The sequence below is a fragment of the Bidens hawaiensis genome, unplaced genomic scaffold (assembly GCF_021521415.1).
Source record: "Bidens hawaiensis isolate Kalapana, Puna unplaced genomic scaffold, B.hawaiensis_p1.1 tig00036020_1, whole genome shotgun sequence".
NCBI classification, from domain to species: Eukaryota; Viridiplantae; Streptophyta; class Magnoliopsida; order Asterales; family Asteraceae; genus Bidens; species Bidens hawaiensis.
Window position 1 is genome coordinate 167,621 of NW_027496289.1, and position 21,030 is coordinate 188,650.

General features: G+C 37.5%; 3 protein-coding genes and 1 pseudogene across 4 annotated transcripts; 2 read left to right on the plus strand and 2 right to left on the minus strand.

Moving 5' to 3' along the window:
* Positions 1-874: 874 nt before the first annotated feature.
* Positions 875-1,962, minus strand: LOC143588137 (uncharacterized). Its single transcript, XM_077069235.1, has 2 exons — positions 1,475-1,962; positions 875-1,355 (listed from the first exon to the last, which is right to left on the minus strand). Exons 1-2 carry the CDS (start codon positions 1,960-1,962, stop codon positions 875-877), a joined length of 969 nt encoding a protein of 322 aa, XP_076925350.1.
* Positions 1,963-3,230: 1,268 nt separating this feature from the next.
* LOC143588141 (uncharacterized) lies at positions 3,231-4,572 on the plus strand. Its single transcript, XM_077069238.1, has 2 exons — positions 3,231-3,512; positions 3,581-4,572. The coding sequence occupies exons 1-2, from the start codon at positions 3,341-3,343 to the stop codon at positions 4,570-4,572; spliced, it is 1,164 nt and encodes a 387-aa protein (XP_076925353.1). The 5' UTR covers positions 3,231-3,340.
* Positions 4,573-4,590: 18 nt separating this feature from the next.
* On the plus strand, positions 4,591-10,608 carry LOC143588140 (transcriptional activator DEMETER-like). The gene is made up of 18 exons (XM_077069236.1): positions 4,591-4,669; positions 4,754-5,098; positions 5,174-5,264; positions 5,338-6,967; positions 7,497-7,576; positions 7,658-7,742; positions 7,815-7,906; positions 7,986-8,054; positions 8,148-8,184; positions 8,267-8,349; positions 8,440-8,955; positions 9,029-9,065; positions 9,158-9,215; positions 9,312-9,451; positions 9,761-9,826; positions 9,917-10,031; positions 10,109-10,147; positions 10,259-10,608. Exons 1-18 carry the CDS (start codon positions 4,639-4,641, stop codon positions 10,384-10,386), a joined length of 3,642 nt encoding a protein of 1,213 aa, XP_076925351.1. The 5' UTR covers positions 4,591-4,638; the 3' UTR covers positions 10,387-10,608.
* A 412-nt stretch (positions 10,609-11,020) lies between these two features.
* On the minus strand, positions 11,021-15,376 carry LOC143588143 (non-specific phospholipase C3-like; annotated as a pseudogene). Its single transcript, XR_013145039.1, has 5 exons — positions 14,820-15,376; positions 14,300-14,458; positions 11,842-12,251; positions 11,547-11,717; positions 11,021-11,469 (listed from the first exon to the last, which is right to left on the minus strand). The product of XR_013145039.1 is annotated as a non-specific phospholipase C3-like (transcript).
* Between the last annotated feature and the right edge of the window lie 5,654 nt (positions 15,377-21,030).

Genomic DNA, 21,030 nt, shown 5'->3' on the forward strand with positions numbered 1-21,030 from the left:
AACTAGCTTCTGTTTAGTGTTTTTACAAAGATGCCACTCCTTCATAATACCTATTTGATGTCGGGGGCGGTTGTTGTGACGTTTTCCGCGTAAATTACTTTCCAAAACATCAATTGAGCTGGCTATGAAAACTCTTTCAACTAGTAAGATATATGCCATCTATGCCACTCGTTCAATTGGATACTCTTTTAACTATTTTCATTTGTGTTTAACGACGTTTACCGTTGAACTGGCGATCTGGACTATTTTTGTTTTTTCTTTCTGAATTCTTAGTTTATTTACAACTTTAGACTCCTTATCTTATTAACATTGTAAATTTATATCGAAATATTAAGGTTGTCCTCTATGGTGAGGGGCTTCGAAGACCCTCCCCAGCGCCACGTCAGCCCCACGTGTGCACTGGGGGCTTCAAAGGCCCACCCCAAAGATGCCCCTCAATGGTGAGGGGGCTTCGAAGCCCCTTAATTAATTTTTCTTTTTTATTTTAATAAACTAACAAATTTATTAAATACAATAATTATCAAATACAAACTAAATTAAAATTAAAAACATATACATAAAAAAATCAACTAATTTTAGTTGTCGTTGTCGGCGTCGCCGTTTTGTTGTTTGTTTCTCCAAATATGTTCAACCAAATCCGCTCGAAGACTGAAATTCGTTTCTTTTTTTCGTGTTCTTAATAAAATAGCAAATCTCACATCTTCGTTTAGTGTTGTCATCGGATCCGGCGCATCGTCATACTCGCCTTGACATATTGCCCTACCCGAGTCCTCCAGTATAATATTATGCAAGATAATACAAGTGTACATTACATTTCTTAACTTATCCATGCGCAGAATACGAGCCGGATGTCTAACTATAGACCAACGTTTCTTTAATAACCCAAATTCCCTTTCGATGTCCTTTCTGGCCGACTCATGTTTTTTCTTGTAATATTTTTGTTTATCATCAGTCGGCACGTAAAACTATGAACCAACGTTGCCCAATCCGGATAAATGCCATCGACTAAATAATATTTGCATTCATAGTTGATACCATTAGTGAAAAATGAGGTGTCGGGTCCAACCCCGTTTACGAGACGGTCGAAAAGAGGAGACACATTTATCACAGCTATATCATTGTTTACATCGGGCATCCCAAAGAACACATGCCATATCCAAAGTTCAAATGATGCAGCAGCCTCAACGATAACTGTTGGTTCATCATGATCACCCCGATGATATTGACCTTGCCAAGCAACTGGGCAAGCTTCCCAAGCCCAATGTGTGCAATCAAGACTACCAAGCATCCCAGGAAAACCATGCCTCTGTTCATGCACCTCGTATATTTTTTGTATGTCGGCTTGAGTCGGTTTCCTCAAATATTTTTTATTATATAGTTGAGGAATGCCAAATATTAAATTTTTAATGTCGGTTTATTAACTTTGCATTTAAAATGAGAGGATTTATAAATACATATTATAAAATGATAATACTCACATTCGCAGAACGTGTGAAGGGCTTCACGAGCCATTGTCTCCGACATTTGTAAATACTCTTCCATGGCGTCGCTCGTGGTCCCGTACGCGAGTTGACGAATCGCCGTCGTGCATTTTTGCAATGGAGAATAACCGGGCTTACCTCTCGCGTCATCTTGTTGTTGGAAAAAAGCATAATCGCGTTCTAAATCACCAACAATTCGTAAAAAAAGTTGGCGACTCAGCCGAAAACGCCGCCGGAATTGTTCCGCATCAAAAGTCGCGTCCGGCGATAAATAATCTTGCATCAACCATTCATGAGCACCGACACGATCCCGTTGTCGATGAGGACGTCTTGTTAGCGGTTGTGATCTTTCGCAATGCTCGACTAAGACTCGGGCATCATCTAGAATAGCACTAAATATTACCTCATCCCCTGAATCGGAGTCTGAAATAACGTCGGGATCAGGGTAGTAGTCGGGTGTCGAAGATGAATCAGAAGACATTTTTGGGAGAAGATTATAAAAAGTTTGAGATTGTAAATGGTTTAGTATGATATATATATATATATATATATTCAAAGGGTCAAAAGAGTCGTTGAAAAGGGGAGGGGCCCACACAATTCACACTTCCGCGCCGGCCGTTTGAACCATTTCTCTATCGGCGCCCTTGGTTGGACCACGCCCCACAAGGGTGTTGTGCGCCCACCGCGCCCAATAAAAGGGGCCAACGGCGCCCCATAACGAGTAGCCTAAGTAACCACATAATTTATTTTGAATTAGTTATGTATATTTAAAAATTTAATTAACTATAACTTAATCTGGCTCTTTTGTAATCAATCCAACTAGTGATTAAATAAGACTAGGAAACATGGTTAATGAAAACATCGAATAATGGTAATGATAAAAATAAAATAGACGTTAAAATACCTAAATAGTTAACAAAGAAATAAAAGTTCAATTATAAATATGTTTTGTTAAAAACAATATAGTTATAAAATTTAATTTATCAATTTTAAATATAACTTCGGTAAAAAATAAATAATAATATATAAAAGTTATTTACGTTTAGAAAGGTAGGTAGGCCCTACGAGAAATATATCAAACACTCCTTCAATAGAAAAAAGTGTGTGAATATAATAAAATGGACGGGTCCTACGGGTTGGATAAACATGACACACCACTTCAATGAAAGTGATGCAACAACAACAAACCAAACATAACTGTTTTTCAAAACAACAACCAGTTAATAATAGGATTTTGTTTATTGCTATAAACAAACTTCAAAACATATATATATACCCTGGAGTTTGCGCAGCTTGTTCCATTTAACGAAACAAACAAGATCAACATATACTTCTGGAAAAAAGTAAGTAGCCATGAATAGACTTGTTCTACTTTATGCTCCTCCTCACCTTCTCTCTATAATATTATTCTCATCAAACAACAAACTCTTCAATTCCCAATATTAATATCATCACCGACTGGATTAGATCTCCGATCTCAGATCACTCAGGTTATTAATCTCTTATTTTACTTTTATTCCGGCTAGTAAATATTAATATTAATATATATATATATATATATATATATATATATATATATATATATATATATATATATATATATATATATTTTGGTATTGAAAGATCTGAAGGTTAAAATTAGTGGGTATTGGTTAAATTTATTTAATTTGTATGAATTTGAATTAATTGGTGTAATTAGTTATATTAATTTGGGGTGAATTTGTTTATTGTGTAGAATAATGTTTGGAAATGGGATTGATGGTGAATTAGAAAGTGGAGAAGGTAATCGATTTACTCGAAATGAGGCGGGCTATGCTCCGGTGACACCGGATAAGCTGGGTCGGGTTGACCCGAGCTTGATGTATAAAACTTGGCTTGAAAGTCCGTTTGATGATGCTGTTTTTGGTAAATTCGGGTCGACGAGTAAAAGTTATGACGCGTGGAGTGGTATATCGTGTACGGATCTGCTTGCGATGGCGAATGCGGGCGGAGGCGGTGGTGGTGCGGTCGCAGCCGCCCAAACGCAACCATGTAAGCGTTGTATTTTAGTTTTAGGTAAATGTATTTAATTAATTTGGAATTTGTGTGTGGCGGTGCAGGTGGGCGGATGGACTATTTATGTGATCTTAATTTGCCGCCACAAATGATGGCGGAACCACTAGTAAATACGGGTTTGTCGTTGCAGTTCACGCCGTTGACACCGGACCCGGGCAAAAGTATGAATCTTGCAGAAGGTAAAGATGTTGTGGAGACTAATAAAGACTCCGAGAAGGGATTGAGTGAACAAAGCAATTTGAACGGAACACCACAACCGAAGCAGAAAAGACGAAAGCACCGACCGAAAGTGGTTACAGAAGGTACGCTCAAACGAGCCCGAAAGCCCGCGACACCAAAGCCCACGACGCCGAAGCCCGACGGTTCCACAACCGGGAAGAGGAAATATGTTAGAAGAAAGGTGGTTGAAAAGTCACCAACAACGCCCGGTGTGGATGAAACAGATGGCGCCGTACATCCGAGCCTGGACCAAGAAACCAAGAAAACGTGCAAAAGGAAGATTGACTTTGACGAATCTGATAAACAGGCTGACGTAGCGGTTGATAAAACAAGCACGGAGACTAGCGAAGTGGTGGAAAATTACCAAAAAGTACATGAAACAGGGTCCCCGAGCCCGATCACTCCTAGCAAACCCGAGCTGCAACCGAAGAGTGTGAAAAGGCAGTACACGAAAGCTAAATGTAAGATTAATTTCTTAGAAGAAACTCATGACAAAGTACCAAGTCATTTACCCAGTCCAAACGAGCCCGGATGCAGCACAAGTGCGTGTAATAAGTTAGATGAAGCACAGAGATCGGTTGATGAAATTAAACATTGGAATGCGCATAATGTGGGAATGTTTCGTGACAATTTGGAGTCGTTTTTGTCATTGTACACCGATTACAACTGTAACATGCAATCATACGCAATCGACAATAATAAAGGAAAGGCGCCCGAAATGCCAAAACACGAGTATAATCAGGCACGAGGTCAGAATTCCAGAAAGAAGAAAATAACCGAGCAGGACATGGTTACATTTGGTGGATATCAACAGTAGCATACGTACATAGAGTCCAGTGTTGCTGGTTTCCGAGTCAGTAATATAAAGAGCAAGACACAAGCCATGGCGGCTTCTTTTTATTATGACCACTTAGGTATTAAATACCTCATATTGACTAGTGAATGTGTTGAATTCATTTTTCGAAAACTAACATAACGTCTTGTTTTATAAAATGCAGGTTATAATCGAAGCATATATGGTATCGATGCATTGATTAGACAATTTGAGCAGTTGCATATCAACCGTGATGCGGGATACCATGATAAGAATGCTCTTGTTATATACCAACATGGCGGAAGCCTTGTTCCTTATAATATGTTCAATCCAATTAAGAAAACCAAGCATCGTCCTAAAGTTGACTTTGACGATGAGACAAATAGAGTCTGGATGCTTTTGTTGGAAGATATTAATAGTAAAGGAGTTGACGGGAATGATGAGGATAAGGCAAAATGGTGGGAAGAAGAACGCAGAGTATTTCGTGGACGTGCGGATTCGTTTATAGCAAGAATGCATCTTGTACAAGGTAAAGATTATAACTTTTTTTTTAATGATTTTCGAGTTAAATATAGCATTTTTGTGAAAATGTAAGTTTTTGCAGGGGATAGGCGGTTCTCTCCGTGGAAAGGATCGGTTTTAGATTCAGTGGTCGGGGTTTTCCTCACTCAAAATGTTTCAGACCACTTATCCAGGTACGATACAATAAAAATAAAAATAAATTCAACCGCGATAAAAAAAAACTAACTTTTTTAATTGCCATCACAGTTCGGCTTTTATGTCACTTGCTGCACGGTTTCCCCTCAAGGAAAACACCAGAAGTGAACCAATCGATGAAGGAGTTGTGAATAATGATGAGTTTTCTAAAAGCTATATCGTAAGTGTCGACTTGAACGAAAAATCAGAATGTGAAGTCGCCGAGTCGTTTGAAAAAATTACACATCACGCAGAAGTTGTTGAAATAGCCTCTTCACAGAATTCTGCAGACGCATGTTGTATGCATAAATCTGAAGAACAAAAAGTCGGCTGTGAAGTTAATGTGGAAGTTGTTGAAATAGCCTCTTCACCGAATTCTGCAGATACATGCTGCATGGATAAACCTGAGGAACAAAAAGACGAGTGTGAAGCTAATGTCGGTGGGCCCGGTTCCTTAGAGATACTCTACATGCAAGAATCTACACGGGTTTATGAAAAATGTGTAAGTGAAGAAAGTGGGATATCAGTAGAATCAGCAAGTCAAACTATGGGTCAAGTGGTCAACACAATAAGCTTGCAAGAATCAGCAACCAGCCACTGCTGCATGGTGCAACAAGATCTTGAAGATAAAAATCTCGCAACAGAGAGTCTTACAATCGGTACGGATAAAAACATCGTTGAAGGCTCAGAAGAATCGGTGCAGAAAGTAGTTGACTTTTATAATCAAACTATCGGCCAAGTGGTCAACACAATAAGTTCACAAGGACCGGCAAACAGTTACTGCTGCATGGTGCAACAAGATCTTGAAAAAACAAATCTCTTGACTGAAACTTCTAAAGCCACTAAGGAAATAAACATAGTTGAAGCCTCAGAAGAATCTGTGCAGAAAGTAGTTGACTTTCATAATCAAACTGTGTGTCAAGTGGTCAACGCAATAAGCTCACAAGAATCAGCAAACAGTCACTTCTGCATGGTGCAACAAGAACTCAAAACAATAAATTCATCAACAGAAACTTGTAAAACCACTAAGGATAAAAACATAGTTGAAGCCTTGGAAGAATCGGTGCAGAAAGTAGTTGACTTTCATAATCAAAGTCAAACTATGTGTCAAGTGGTCAACACAATAAGTTCACAAGAATCCGCAACCAGTCACTGCTGCATGGTGCAGCAAGATCATGAAAAAATAAATCTCTCAACAGAGAGTTTTACAGTCGGTAAGGATAAAAACGTTGTTAAAGTCTTGGAAGAATCAATGCAGAAAGTAGTTGACTTTCATAGTCAAACTATGGATCAAGTGGTCAACACAATAAGTTCACAAGAATCAGCCAACAGTCACTGCTGCAAGGTGCAACAAGATCTTGAAAATAAAAATCTCTCAACGGAGAGTTTTACAGTCTATAAGGATAAAAACGTAGTTGAAGTCTCAGAAGAGTCAGTGCAGAAAGTAGTTGACTTTAATAATAATAAAACTAACGGTGCGGATGAGGGTTCTTCTAAAGTTAAAAAGGAGAAAACGGGAAAGTCAAAGAGTAATTTTGACTGGAGTAAGTTATTTGAAGATGTAGTCAAACAAGAGAGGGAGAGATCACCGAACGCAATGGATTCAATGGACTATGAGGCAATACGGGCAGCGAGTATAAATGATGTTGCTGAGACAATTAAGGAAAGGGGTATGCATTTTAGGCTTGCTGAGAGAATTAAGGTACCGATTTTTCGTTCCATAATGAACATTTTTATATTATAACTAATAAATGACAGGTGGCAATTTTAGCTGATGATCTGGCCGTATGGTCTTTTGCCTATACCAGGTCAAATGGGAAAATGGAAAAGTCAAACGGGTCAAAATTGGATGTTAAAAATGCAACTTATGCAATTTAGTTAAGAATTAATTAGATTAATGGTCCATGTGCTTTGACAGAACTTTTGTTGAAAATTATGTTAATTTTATGGAATGACAATTTTACCCTTTTAACAAAGTACACAAATAGTCCTTATGTTTTACGTCTGTAACATATCCGGGGTCTAGTATAAATGTAATTAGCTACAAGGGTAAATTGTCATTTTTAAAAATATAACAAATATTTTTTAATAAAAGTTAGTGTTAGATCCCAAACATGTTACAATATGAAGATCACATGTATAAACCTGTTACTCTTATATGTAACGCATTTCAACTATTTAAAGTTTTTCAAAAAGAAAATGCAGATGTTGATGTTGCTTACGTGACACAGGACATGCTTGACCGGCTAGTAAGAGACCATGGAAGCACTGATATTGAATGGTTAAGAGATATTCCACCCGACAAAGCCAAGTAAGTACAATGTTGAAATTAAACATTCTAGTAAAAATTATAGTTAACATTTATTTAAAAAAAAAAATTCTTTGATTTCAGGGAGTATCTGCTAAGCTTTGCAGGCTTGGGATTAAAAAGTGTCGAATGTATCCGACTTTTAACGCTTCATCATCTTGCTTTCCCGGTAAGCATTATACTTGAGAGATACTCAAATTATTTCAATAAGGGTTTATAATATTTAATTTTTAAAACTTAGGTCGACACGAATGTGGGCCGTATAGCTGTAAGGCTTGGATGGGTACCCCTGCAAGCACTTCCCGAGTCTCTTCAGTTGCATCTTTTAGAACTGTAAGCACTGAAACTTACGGAAAGTTTCTGACTTAATGATATAATACATAAACGACTTAACATTATGGTGTGTACACAGGTATCCGGTTCAGGAGACGATACAAAAGTATTTATGGCCAAGATTGTGCAAGCTTGACCAGAAAACTCTGTATGTCAACAGTTTTCACGCATTTATCATGTTCAGGTTTCATAATAATGAAACATTGATTACAGTTTTTAATTATTTTTTCGTTTCTGAGAGGTATGAGTTGCATTACCAGATGATAACATTTGGACAGGTAAGACTAAATAGATAAGGAATATATAAGGCATCTCGTTAACTACTTAACTTATGCTAACACGACTTTGTAACTTTTGCAGGTTTTCTGTACAAAGACCAAGCCAAATTGCAATGCTTGTCCGATGAGAGGAGAATGCAGACATTTTGCTACTGCTTTTGCAAGGTTTTAACAACATATTCTTTAATAATTTTCGATTATCTATCTGACAACATTGTTTCAAATAACTCATTAATTATTTATTGGAAACTGCAGTGCCAGGCTGGCGCTACCCGCACCAGAGGGGAGTATAGCAGGTGCAACCAACAACAAAACCGGTCAAAATCTAATTGGGATGATAGATTTACCTTCAACCAGTGGACAAGCGGAACAACCGAAACAACTGTCAGAAGTCCAAAACTGCAACACGGTTATTGAAGAACTGAAAACACCAGGGCCAATAGTTGAAGTACCAGCAACGCCAGGGCCTGTCGTTGAAGTACCTGCAACTAAAGCACCGATAGTTGAGATGCCAGCATCACCTGAGCCAGAACAAACACAACAAGAGGTGTTCGATATAGAGGACTTCAATGGAGACGATGAAGAAGAAATCCCGATGATTAAACTCAACATTGAAGAGTTCACTCAAAACTTGCAAACTTACATGGAAAGACACATGGAGCTTGGAGAATGTGACTTGTCAAAGGCATTGGTCGCTTTAACACCCGAAGCTGCCTCAATTCCTACACCAAAGCTTAAAAATGTCAGCCAGCTAAGAACCGAGCACCAAGTGTAAGTCACTATTAAATTAAATTATATGTCAATTTGTTAATGATTTTGATGCTTTTTCATATTAACTTTGCAGATATGAGCTTCCAGACTCGCATCCTCTTTTGGTAGGGGTAAGATAAGAATTAAGAACACCTTAAGAATAATATATAATTTGCATCTTTATTAAATTTTGGTTTGTTAACAAATGGGCCACAAATTTCAGCTGGACAAACGGGAAACTGATGATCCTTGCCCATACCTTTTAGCAGTTTGGACACCTGGTAAGCAGGAAGTCGAGAATTGAATATGACATGATTATATAATATATAATTGGTTTTCTGATTGTTGATTTAGTTAATCGTGTTCCTTTTTACTAGGTGAAACCGCGGATTCTATTCAGCCGCCAGAGGGACAATGTTGCTCTCAAGAATCTGGAATAATGTGCAACCAAGAAACATGCTTCTTTTGCATCAGCAGTCGTGAGGCTAATGCCCAAACCATTCGTGGGACCCTCCTGGTGAGTTTATCTGTAACCTTTAGTTCTGTTTCAAAACAAATATATTTTAAGGAACTTGCTTGCATCCAAAGTTACACAATCATTGATTTTATATAGCGTCGATAACATAGTTTAACAAAATACAAGTGGTTTGCAATAATGAGTTTTAGACTTAGAACTTTGTTCCATCACACAAACTTATATACATATCTTTATTATCTTCCAATACAATAATCTAAAAATGTTATATCTGATTTTCAAGTTGTTACTATATCTTCATCTGTATTATATAACTATGTGATCTCAATGTTGCATGCATATCATGAACAGATCCCATGTCGAACAGCGAATAGAGGGAGTTTTCCTCTCAACGGTACATATTTTCAAGTGAACGAGGTAACATTTTCTTTTTGTCATTTTACTTTTTAAAGTTAGCAAGAATATTATCATCCTGTATTAAACAAAAACGCTTCCATTGTGTTGCAGGTGTTTGCAGACCACGAGTCAAGCATTAACCCGATTGATGTACCGAGAGCTTGGTTATGGAATTTACCAAAAAGAACAGTGTATTTCGGAACATCCGTACCATCAATATTTAAAGGTAAAAAGTCAAACTTTTGACTTACACCAACTTTAATGTATACCAAACTTACCACATTATTAATGGTTATATGTCAGGCCTGACAACAGAGGAAACTCAAATATGCTTCTGGAGAGGTATGTATATGTATAGACAGACATAAATACTAATTTTAGATGTTAACATATTAACTCTATTAAATCATGATTTTAACAAACATTAATCTGAGGTTTTCCTACTTTTGTCAGGGTTTGTTTGTGTGAGAGGATATGACCGGAAGGAACGAGCACCCCGTCCGCTTAGGGCCAGGCTACACTTTCCCGCTAGCAGGTTAAAACAACAACCGAAGCCAAAGACAGATCAAACGAGAAGTTAAAGCAATAGCACAGACGTACAGATTTGGCTATCCGTGTTTTGATAGTATTAGTGACAGCAGTTAACTTTGATGACCTAAAGATACAAGGTGTTTTGTTGTGTTAGTTCTCTTCTAGAGTATGCAGTGTTATATATGATATAATAATAATAATATATTATGTTATGTTAGAATGGTCTGGTTAGTTGTATTTTCAGTTGTATTTCTGTTACCAGCTTAGTTTATCAGCAGCAGTTTGGTTAGTTATTATAAGTAGGTGTTATGCTTATTTTGCATCAACACAATATGCTTCATTTGTATCAACATAAAATATATATTCATGAACATCTTTATTTTATAAAATTAATACTATCTGACTACACAAGACAATTTATTTGTATAATTTTTTTTATAATATTTATCCATATATTTCTAGCATCATTTAACCAAAATTTAGATATATATAAACACGCCTCAAGATTGCCTCAAGATTGCGCCTAATGTCGGTGCACATATTGTAGACACTGCGTCTAATCGTGTCAGAACTCAGAAGTGCACGGTCTGTGTTTTTGAAACTTCTCGGTTTCGGTTCAGATCTCAAAATTTTGATCAGCACTAGAAGTACCATACAAGTAACAACACACAAAATCATATGATTTTATTTACAGACAAAACAAATTAAATTAATATTCTTGATACATTATTACAAGATTACACTCAAAACAATACAAAACAACATGATACATGAGTAGTATAAAAAATACCATTAATTTTCACATAGTAAACAAGAAAAGATTTTTTTAGAAAAAGATTTTGACATTTTCTTTGGAGCTATAGTTGGTTCCTCTAAACAAACAATGTGAGACTCATCTTTACTATCCTTCTTGGCTTGTTCACAATCATCACAAAACTTCTTGAACGCGTCTTGCACATATTGTGTACCCTCGGCTACGGTCATATTCTCAACTAGTTTATGAGGGAATTCGTCCCGTTTATGGTCACCTTTCAAGACCGCACCTAGTTGAACCAGCTCTTGTTGAAACTCACTCAGTTTGTCATTTTCATCCGGGTCCGTTTCTCTCATTTTCTTGGGGTCTGGTAAGGTAACTGTTATAAAAGTATAAACAGTGAGTAGGGGTGTAAGCTAGCCGAGCTCGAGCTTGTTTAAAGATGGATGCATGTACCTGGACAATCGGTTCTTGGTGTGGACCTGCTTGCAACACCTTCGAATGTGCCCGCCCACTCGTCTCGTTTTGTTAAATGTGATTTTAGTCCAAAAATCTTCTTAACCGTTGCGGGAATGGATGAATGTTCAAACTCGGACGTAGGGTATGGACCTGATGGCTTATGCAATACTGTAAATTCATATTAATTAGTAGCTGATGAGGATTCATGTTAGATAACTTCATATTATTTTCTTATCATGTCACAAATTTGATTTAAACTAAAGTGCTTAAATATTCTTATAACTTTACTTACCGGTCCCACGTTCAATCCACGGGGAAACAAGGATGGCTGGAACCCTAACACCGAGCCGATCAAACTGGAAATTGTAAGGCGAAGGACCAACAAGCCCATCGGGATTTGGAATACCGACATGAGGTGTCGGGACATGGTCATAAAAACCACCATGCTCATCATATACGATAACAAACAAAATTTCGTTCCATTGTGGGCTTGATCTTAATGCTTCATAAACTTCTTTCACAAACTTTTGACCGTCAGACACATCATGCGATGGGTGATCATCGTTTCCTGGCACAGCTTTGATCCCAAAATACCTTTGTTCGATAACGACGTAGTTTGGTAGTTTCCCTTCCTTGCAATGTCGCTTGAAGTGTGGATCAAACTGATGGAAGTTGTCTATGTACTTTAGCTTTCGTAGGTTTCTGTATGTAATAAAATACTTAAAGTTGAAATCATTGAGATTAGAAGAACATGACTGAAATATCGTAGGTTTTGTAAAGGTTAGTTTTATAAAATTTATGCATGGGTGTTTGTGGTTTGATTCATCCTGTTTTGACGAAAATTTTAAGTCAAAAAAGCTAACTATGGTTTCAATAAATGACAAACTAAAACCAGTAGGGTTGATTGGGTCAGTCAAACCGGCCATTTCATGGGTTGGCAGGTTCGTTTGACGATTTCCATTATACTACGCACATAGTTACATATTCTTAATACTGATATGAATGGATCATGAATATAATTCAACTGTAAAACCATCATCTATCTCAAACCAGGGCCGGCCATAAGGTGTGGCCGGGTGGTCGACGGCCACAGGCCCGACACCCCGTAGGCCCGATTTTTTTTCTGCTAAATTATATGTATTTTTATTAAAACAATATTTATATTTAGTGTTTGAAATCAATTACATAACAATTAGTTTGGTCTAGTGGCAAAGAGATATTACTCCCAACCCAAATGTTGTGGGTTCTAATTTGAGACTTATTTAATCATATTTTTATACAAAAGTTTTTTACACAACCCAATTATAACCAAATAAACCCATATAAAAATTAAATTGTTTGAATCCAACAAAAATCTCCCTTTACTTAAGGCCCCAAAAAATTTTCTCATTCGCGTTAAAACTTTTTTAGCTTTCTCGAAGCCGACGCTGTCTCAAACCAATCGACTTGATTTGTTTCAGAGGTTCAAGATATTGGTGAATATTTGATATTTTCCTTTAAACTACTCCGTGACTTTTATCCCTAGGATTACTTATAAAATATTGTCTTCAACAAGTTAAATAATAAATAATTTATAACTTAAGAGGAGAAGTATTACTATAATGGAGTTGGGATACTAACAATGTCAATTGTCGTTTAATGGACCATTTGTTACCTAAACTTTTGAATTGTCAAATATTTCTGTAATTAGCCGAGCAGATAATAGTTTAATGTCTTTTATTTTTATAGCTTTTGTACGTAAATTTAATTAATAGCAATCTTGAATAATTTTTAATAATATTTGGCAATTTATATCACATAATAATTAGACTGTATGATATCTATAAATTAATTTCGTTTTTATACCATATTATATATTTTTTTTACTTTCTGTTAATAGGATTACCTTTTTAATATGAATATTAGTGGAGATTGGCGTTATTTAATTAATACCAAAAAGAAAAAGTAGGTAGGGCCAAAATTTGAGACAGGCTGCCAAAATTGCTCGTAATTTGTTTCCAGGCATAATTAAAAGAAAAAAAAGCTACTTGTGTTTTATTTTATTCTTTGAACGTCTTGGAAAGACTTGAACTTAACATATTTTAACCTCTTGATGCTAAAATAAAGGTTTCGTTTTTGCCAATAATATTACTTTGCTCTATTTATTTGTTCAATTTTGATATAACTATTAATTATTAAAGACGTTCTAAAATAATTGACACTTTTATTTAAAATAGATAAGACCTTAACTTACAAAATAAACATGTAGGATGTTCCCACCAAATAAGTGTTTTTGGTCTAGTGCGTGAATTATTAATATAATTCAAACAAAATAAACGCTTGACTTATAATAAGATATCTTAAAGTATGCAAATAGTTTTTAAAGCAACAATAATATGACACTAAAATATCAAGTCTTGTATTTATTATTATTTATATGATTTAGATGATTATTATAATGGATCAAGTTGTTTAAAGTTGAACAAGTGATTGAATATGATGAGTTGCATACCGAATAGAATGAGTAACCTTGAAAGTTCATGATCACGTAAATAAAATGTATTACCAAGGAACTTGCTGATTTTATTTACGTATCGAAAAATACTTACTAAATACTTAAAATATCAATACATATGATCTAATATGATGAGTTGCATACCGAATACTTTTTAGGGTTAATTAAGTGGTGTCTTTTTTATAAATAGTAACATTTCCTAGTTGAGTTATAACCAATTATATACACATACAAAATAAGAAATTAAATTACGTACCTGTAGAAAAGAGTTGAAGGAGGTAACTGATAGTAAATTCCAAAAGAAAAACCACCATCTTCCACAGATTCAAATATGGTCTTCTGAGGATATCCTTCTATCATCATCTTGTTATCATTTGTGGTTGCACCATATGAAGTTGCGGAATGAACATACAGCCTGTCACGTCATGTCATACGGTAAAGGTATATTAAATCACTTAAAACTATACTTATTAATAAATAAAGTAAACCTCATTTTCAAAATAATGTGATAGCATCAAATCATTAAATAATTACGTTTAATCATAAACATAATTACTGATTTACTGTTTCAGCGAATGCATTCTTAGATCATTTTTCAATTCAACTTATAAATGAATAATAAGAATTAAGTCGTGTAATTTATTTTAGAATGAAACCATTTTTGGGATGATTAGCATGATTTTGTTAACTTCAAGAGAGTTGTATTGCTCATAGATATACAAAATAATAATAATAACTATACTAAAATAGACATTAGTCAAATAATATGTGCAAACCTGTTGGGTTGGGTCAAGGTGGGAATGGAAGAAAACCACCTATCACAAACAGCAAACTCCGAGATCAACTCTTTGTAAACCGGTAAAGAATCCGGTTCAAACCCACTCATGACCACTTCGGACAAACCTTCTTGGACCTTTTCGGCTTGTTGCGCGAACCCATTCATTGTAGGGGTTAGACCACGAGACTCGGACCATTCCACACCAAATATTTGTTCATAAGTGGCTTCAAAAGAGTGACCAGGATCGGGTTGGATGAACCCGGCCTTGTTGGTGTGGAACAACCGTTTCAACTCGTGGTTGCTGGTGGAAAAAAGGTTGGATTCTTTTCCCGTGACACCGTCAATTTCGGGTTGATGGATTTCATGTATCCTAACATGTGATCAAATGATCGGTTTTCTTGAACAAGAATTACAATTGTTTTTATTGGGGATGCCATTGAAAAGGTTAAGGATCCTGCTAGTGGTATGGTTTGATGGAGTGTTGGGATATTTGTTATGGGTTAGAATGTTAGATGAGGCTCATCTTTTTTTAAAGTTGAATGATGGCTGTCAAAGTTCAAACAAATATTTTAAGACAAGAGTCAATAATTATTTCTCTCTCTATATTTAAATGTTTAAAACATGAGTAGTTGACGGACTCATGAATATTTTTAAATGGATACTGGAAATTTTCAAGAATCGGTCATTTATAGTTAAGTTTTCATTTTTCTCATTCCATTTTAAGTCGAGTAATAAGTAGATAAAACTAAATTAAATTTCACATAAATAATAGACAAAATTACAAGTTGTCCTTTATGTTTGTATCAAATTTCACTCATTGTCCTTTATCTTTAAAATTGACATCTTTTGTACTTTACATTTTAAAATGTTACATCATTTGTCCTTTGAACCTAACCCAGTTAGTTTTTCCTGTTAAGTCATGTCACATGCCTTACACATGAGGGCAAATAAGTCATTTTATCTATTTATTTTAAAATCTTTTAATAATTAGAGAAATCTGCATTTTGCCTCCCTGGTATATGGACCAATTCGACAGGTTAATCCCTTAAAAAGAATTTGCGAACTTTGGACCACTGTGTTTCTCCGGCGGGTTCTTCTGACTCCTTCCGTCAGTTGACCGTCAGTTGACTGTTGGTATTTTAGTAATAATACCAACATATTAAGGGTATTTAGTAATCTTCTTTTAATAAATAATAATAATAATAAGAATAAGAATAAGAATAATAATAGCAGCAGCAACATCGTAAGCTTCATCATCATCACCATATCTCATCTTCATCGTCATCAACTCTCATCTTCATCAACATCAACCTCAAATCCTTAAACCCATCACCAACTCTTAATCTCATCATCTTCATCATCAACTCTTAATCTCATCATCTTCATCATCAGTTTCATAACAATTAATCAAATCCCCAAACCCTAAATTTCATCACTCAAACCCTCAAATCTCTCAAATCTCACCACCAATCGTTTCAATAATTCTACCACCGCACCCATAAATTATTCCGATCAAAACCCCTATCTTCCGGCACCACGCCGCCGCCACGGAAACCGCCGCCGCCATGGATTCCGGCCATCACGTTGTTTTCGGACGAAAAGTTTCTTAAAAAAGGCCAGTTTCGTTGTTTTCGGACGAAAAGTTTGTTAAAAAACGGTCCGTTTCGTTGTTTTCGGACGAAAAGTTTCTTAAAAAACGGTTCGTTTCGGTATTTTCGGGCGAAAAGTTTCTTAAAAAATGGTTCTTTTCGGTGTTTTCGGGCGAAAAGTTTCTTAAAAAACGGCCCGTTTCGTTGTTTTCGGACGAAAAGTTTACTAAAAAACGAGTCGTTTCGGTGTTTTCGAACGAAAAGTTTACTAAAAAACGACATTTTTCGTTATTTTCGGATGAAAAGTTTGTTAAAAAACGGCCCGTTTCGGTGTTTTCGGGCAAAAAGTTTCTTAAAAAACGGCCCATTTCGGTGTTTTCGAGCGAAAAGTTTCTTAAAAAACGGACTGTTTCGTTGTTTTCGGGCGAAAAGTTTCTTAAAAAAGGCCCGTTTCATTGTTTTCAGGCGAAAAGTTTGTTAAAAAACGGCCGGTTTTGTAACACCCCGACCAAAGGCGGATTATACATCGGGGCGCCACATATTGTTTCATTACTCGTGACACTATTGGGTGTCAATATTTAATAAATACATTCATTCGCGCACGCGCAAGGTAAACAAGATAACATAAAACATCATAAATCAATATATTATAAATCATAATATTCGAACAGCAAAAACTTGTCTTGATACATTTTAATCTAGGTCCAAAATAAAGAAACTTCCTATGTGTCCACAAGCTCCAAAACAGCTACTGCAAACCTGAACATGTGTTAAAATAAACGTCAAACACTTGCGTGTTGGTGAGAAATCAAGTTTAATAGTTAATACATAGATAACAATAAATCTGCGCGCAACATGTGTATGTCTGGTTTTCAACAAGGGTGTAATCTGATCGGGACCAACTCTAAGATTCATAGACTGCCAGTGCTCACAATTGAGCTCACAAACAAGACAAACTGTGCATGTGTAAACAAAAGAGAAAATCATAAACGATAGTTCTCCCGTGTTCATCTAATGGTACCATGAGAACTGCGGAATAGACCGACAAGACGGTTAATGATCCACACATACAAATAAACAGCCAAGTCTACGTCCTCAACACATGGGGTACTGCGCGACTAAAGTTCATAAACAAGTTTAAGACTCTAAGTTTGTATGAACACATGAACATCCCAAAACATTAAAATAAAAAGGGATTAGGTACGAGATTACTCACTTGATAAACGATGCGGTGTAAGATAAAGCAAGAACCAACTTTAAACAAGCACAAGTTAACCTATAAATAAGATTATTGTTTTAATGATTGGTTTTAAGTCTTGATTATAAGTTAGCATAATTAATAAGTAAATTATTATATATAATATATATATTACCGGAAAGCAGGGCAGAATAGAAAGGAAGACGGAGGCAGAGAGGAAGGCGGCAGAGAGAGTAAGGAGGAGGTTAAATTAAGTGTTTGTGTGTGATGTGTTAGGAAAAATAATATTATTATTTATAGAGAAACCCTAGGGAACACAATCCCTAGAAAAAGGGGAAAAGATCTCAAAAAGTAAAAGATTCCAAAAGCAAAAGATATCAAAAGATAATGTCAGTCACTTTTTCTGTCAACCAATGGGGTTGGTGCGCATGCTGCGCCGAAAGTAACTTTTCAGACATAAAGCAGATTAGGTCAACAGGTCAAAAGATAAGACAACACAAAAGCAAACGGCTAGATTCAACAGAAGAAAACTCAAAGGGTTTAGCGCGAGAAGGCTGACACAGAAGGTCAAGAGAGCGCGAGCGCGAAGGCAGACGGAACCAACCTTAACGCGTCGCGGAAAGAAATACATTTCTAAGCGCGCCGCGGGAAGAATCACATTTCTTAGCGCGCCGCGGGAGGAACTAAAATTCCTAGCGCGCCGCGGGAAGAACTATAATTCTTCGCGCGTCGAGGGATGAACTACGATTCTTAGCGCGCTGCGGGAAGAATTACAAATCCTTAGCGCGTCGCGGGAAGAACTACCGTTCTTAGCGCGCTGCGAGAAGAATTACAATTCTTAGCGCGCTGCGAGAAGAGTTCGTCTCGCGTATCGCTGAAACGGGTGGTCATCACGCAGGATTCCTTGTAAGGGGTCTGGCGCGTGGAGCTGCGCAGACAACCTTAGGCGGGAAGGAACAAAGGACAAGCAAAGAGTTAGAAGAAAAAGAGGGAAACAAGGCGTAAGGGCGGGACGGCGACAAGAGGGAAAAGAAGGCGGAAAGAGAGAAGAAGAGGGACGGGACGGCGGAAAGAAAGAGAGAGAAAGAGGCGGGAAGGAAAATATATTATTATTAAAAATAAAGTATAAGTATAAATAAATACTAAATCATAAAAGAAAGAGATCGGGTCAGAGAAACGGGTACCTGGGTCGGGTCGGATCGGGGCAGATGTCACAGTCTCCCCTACTTTAAGAAATTTCGTCCCGAAATTTATCTCGAAGTAGGTTGCGCAGAGAACAGGTGCGGGTACTTGATCTTCATTTGATCTTCCCTTTCCCATGTAAACTCGGCTCCGCGCTTGGACTCCCAGCGAACTTTCACGATAGGGATACGACTGCGCTTGGTTTGCTTTACCTCGCGATCCATAATCTCAACAGGCTTCTCAACGAAATGCATAGTTTCATCAACTTGAACTTCATCAAGTGGAATGTGAAGGTTCTCGTCAGCTAAACACTTCTTGAGATTGGATACATGGAACGTTGGATGCACATTACTGAGCGCGGGCGGCAGGTCAAGTCTGTAGGCAACTTTTCCCACACGCGCGAGAATCTTGAATGGTCCAACATATCGAGGAGCAAGCTTACCTTTCTTCCCAAAGCGGACAACACCCTTCCAGGGCGACACTTTGAGGAGAACAAGATCACCAACTTGAAATTCGAGAGGCTTTCGCCTGCGATCTGCGTAACTCTTCTGTCGGCTTCTGGCAGTCAGCAGATGATCACGGATCTTGGCGATTTTATCGGTTGTCTCTTGAACAAGTTCGGGTCCTGTGATTTGAGTTTCACCCACTTCGCTCCAACAAATCGGGGAGCGGCACTTACGACCGTAAAGTGCTTCAAATGGGGTCATACCAATACTGGAATGATAGCTGTTATTATAGGAGAACTCAATCAAAGGCAGGTGTGAATCCCAATTACCTCCAAAATCAAGAACACAAGATCGGAGCATATCCTCAAGAGTTTGAATAGTTCGCTCAGACTGACCGTCAGTCTGAGGATGATATGCCGTACTCATGTCCAAGCGAGTTCCTAGCGCAGATTGGAGAGATTTCCAAAAGCGGGATATAAAACGGCCATCGCGATCGGATATGATGCTCAAAGGAGTACCATGGCGGCAGACAATTTCCTTGACATAAAGCTGCGCGAGTTGCTCAACACGGTAGTTTTCACGAATGGGCAGAAAGTGAGCAGACTTAGTCAAACGATCCACTATTACCCAAATGCTATCATGTTTGCTTGCTGTCAAAGGTAACTTGGTAATAAAGTCCATCGCTACACATTCCCATTTCCACGTAGGAATTTCTGGTTGTTCGAGCAAACCAGATGGGCGTTGGTGTTCAGCTTTTACCTTAGAACAAGTCAGGCATTTAGCTACGAACATAGCAATATCCTTTTTCATACCGGGCCACCAATAAGTAATGCGCAAATCCTTGTACATCTTATCAGCGCCAGGATGAATAGAATACCAAGATTTATGCGCTTCACTCAGGATATCAGCGCGAAGATTCTCATCACAAGGAATCCAGATGCGATTAAGATAGCAGAGAATTCCACTCAGATTAGGGACAAAGTGCGCTTCCGCGATCCACACGCTAACTCGGCGCGAAGGTTACCATTACTGATGGATGCGCGCTGCGCGTCATGAATACGCGATTCAAGGTTGCTTTGAATCGGCGCAAAGTGAAGATGCGTGCGCGGCAAAATACAGTTAAGCTGGCAGGGTTTTCGGCTGAGCGCATCGGCTACCACATTAGCCTTACCAGGATGATACCGGATCTCACAATCGTAATCGCTGATGAGTTCGTTCCATCGGCGTTGCCTCATGTTGAGTTCCTTTTGATCAAAGATATGTTGAAGGCTTTTATGGTCAGTGTAAAGGATACACTTAGTACCATAAAGGTAGTGTCTCCAGATCTTCAAGGCAAATACTACTGCACCAAGTTCGAGGTCGTGAGTTGTATAATTCTTTTCATGAACCTTAAGTTGCCTTGATGCGTAAGCGATAACCTTGCCTCGTTGCATAAGAACACAACCGAGACCTTGGTTGGAGGCATCGCAGTACACGACAAAATCATCATTACCCTCAGGTAGCGCAAGAACAGGAGCTTCACACAACAATCGCTTGAGCGATAGAAAGGCTTCTTCTTGCTTCGAGCCCCAAATATACGGTTTACCTTTGTGCGTTAGAGCTGTTAAAGGCAAAGCGATCTTCGAGAAGTTCGAAATGAAGCGCCGGTAATAACCAGCTAAGCCCAAAAAGGAACGGATCTCGGAAGGAGAGGATGGCGTAATCCAGTTCTTGATTGCTTCAATTTTGGATGGGTCGACATGAATACCCATCTTGTTCACAACATGGCCAAGAAACTGTACTTCATCCGACCAA

What these genes read in the sequence shown, in the direction of transcription:
- LOC143588137 (XM_077069235.1), bottom strand. Translation starts at nt 1,962, where the DNA reads ATGTCTTCTGATTCATCTTCGACACCCGACTACTACCCTGATCCCGAC. An exon ending in CACACGTTCTGCGAATGTGA is followed by an intron (nt 1,356 to 1,474) that starts GTATTATCATTT and finishes AAAATATTTGAG; the next exon opens with GAAACCGACTCAAGCCGACA.
- LOC143588141 (XM_077069238.1), top strand. Translation starts at nt 3,341, where the DNA reads ATGTATAAAACTTGGCTTGAAAGTCCGTTTGATGATGCTGTTTTTGGT. An exon ending in AGCCGCCCAAACGCAACCAT is followed by an intron (nt 3,513 to 3,580) that starts GTAAGCGTTGTA and finishes GTGGCGGTGCAG; the next exon opens with GTGGGCGGATGGACTATTTA.
- LOC143588140 (XM_077069236.1), top strand. Translation starts at nt 4,639, where the DNA reads ATGGCGGCTTCTTTTTATTATGACCACTTAG. An exon ending in GGCTTGCTGAGAGAATTAAG is followed by an intron (nt 6,968 to 7,496) that starts GTACCGATTTTT and finishes TACGTGACACAG; the next exon opens with GACATGCTTGACCGGCTAGT. An exon ending in CTAAGAACCGAGCACCAAGT is followed by an intron (nt 8,956 to 9,028) that starts GTAAGTCACTAT and finishes TTAACTTTGCAG; the next exon opens with ATATGAGCTTCCAGACTCGC.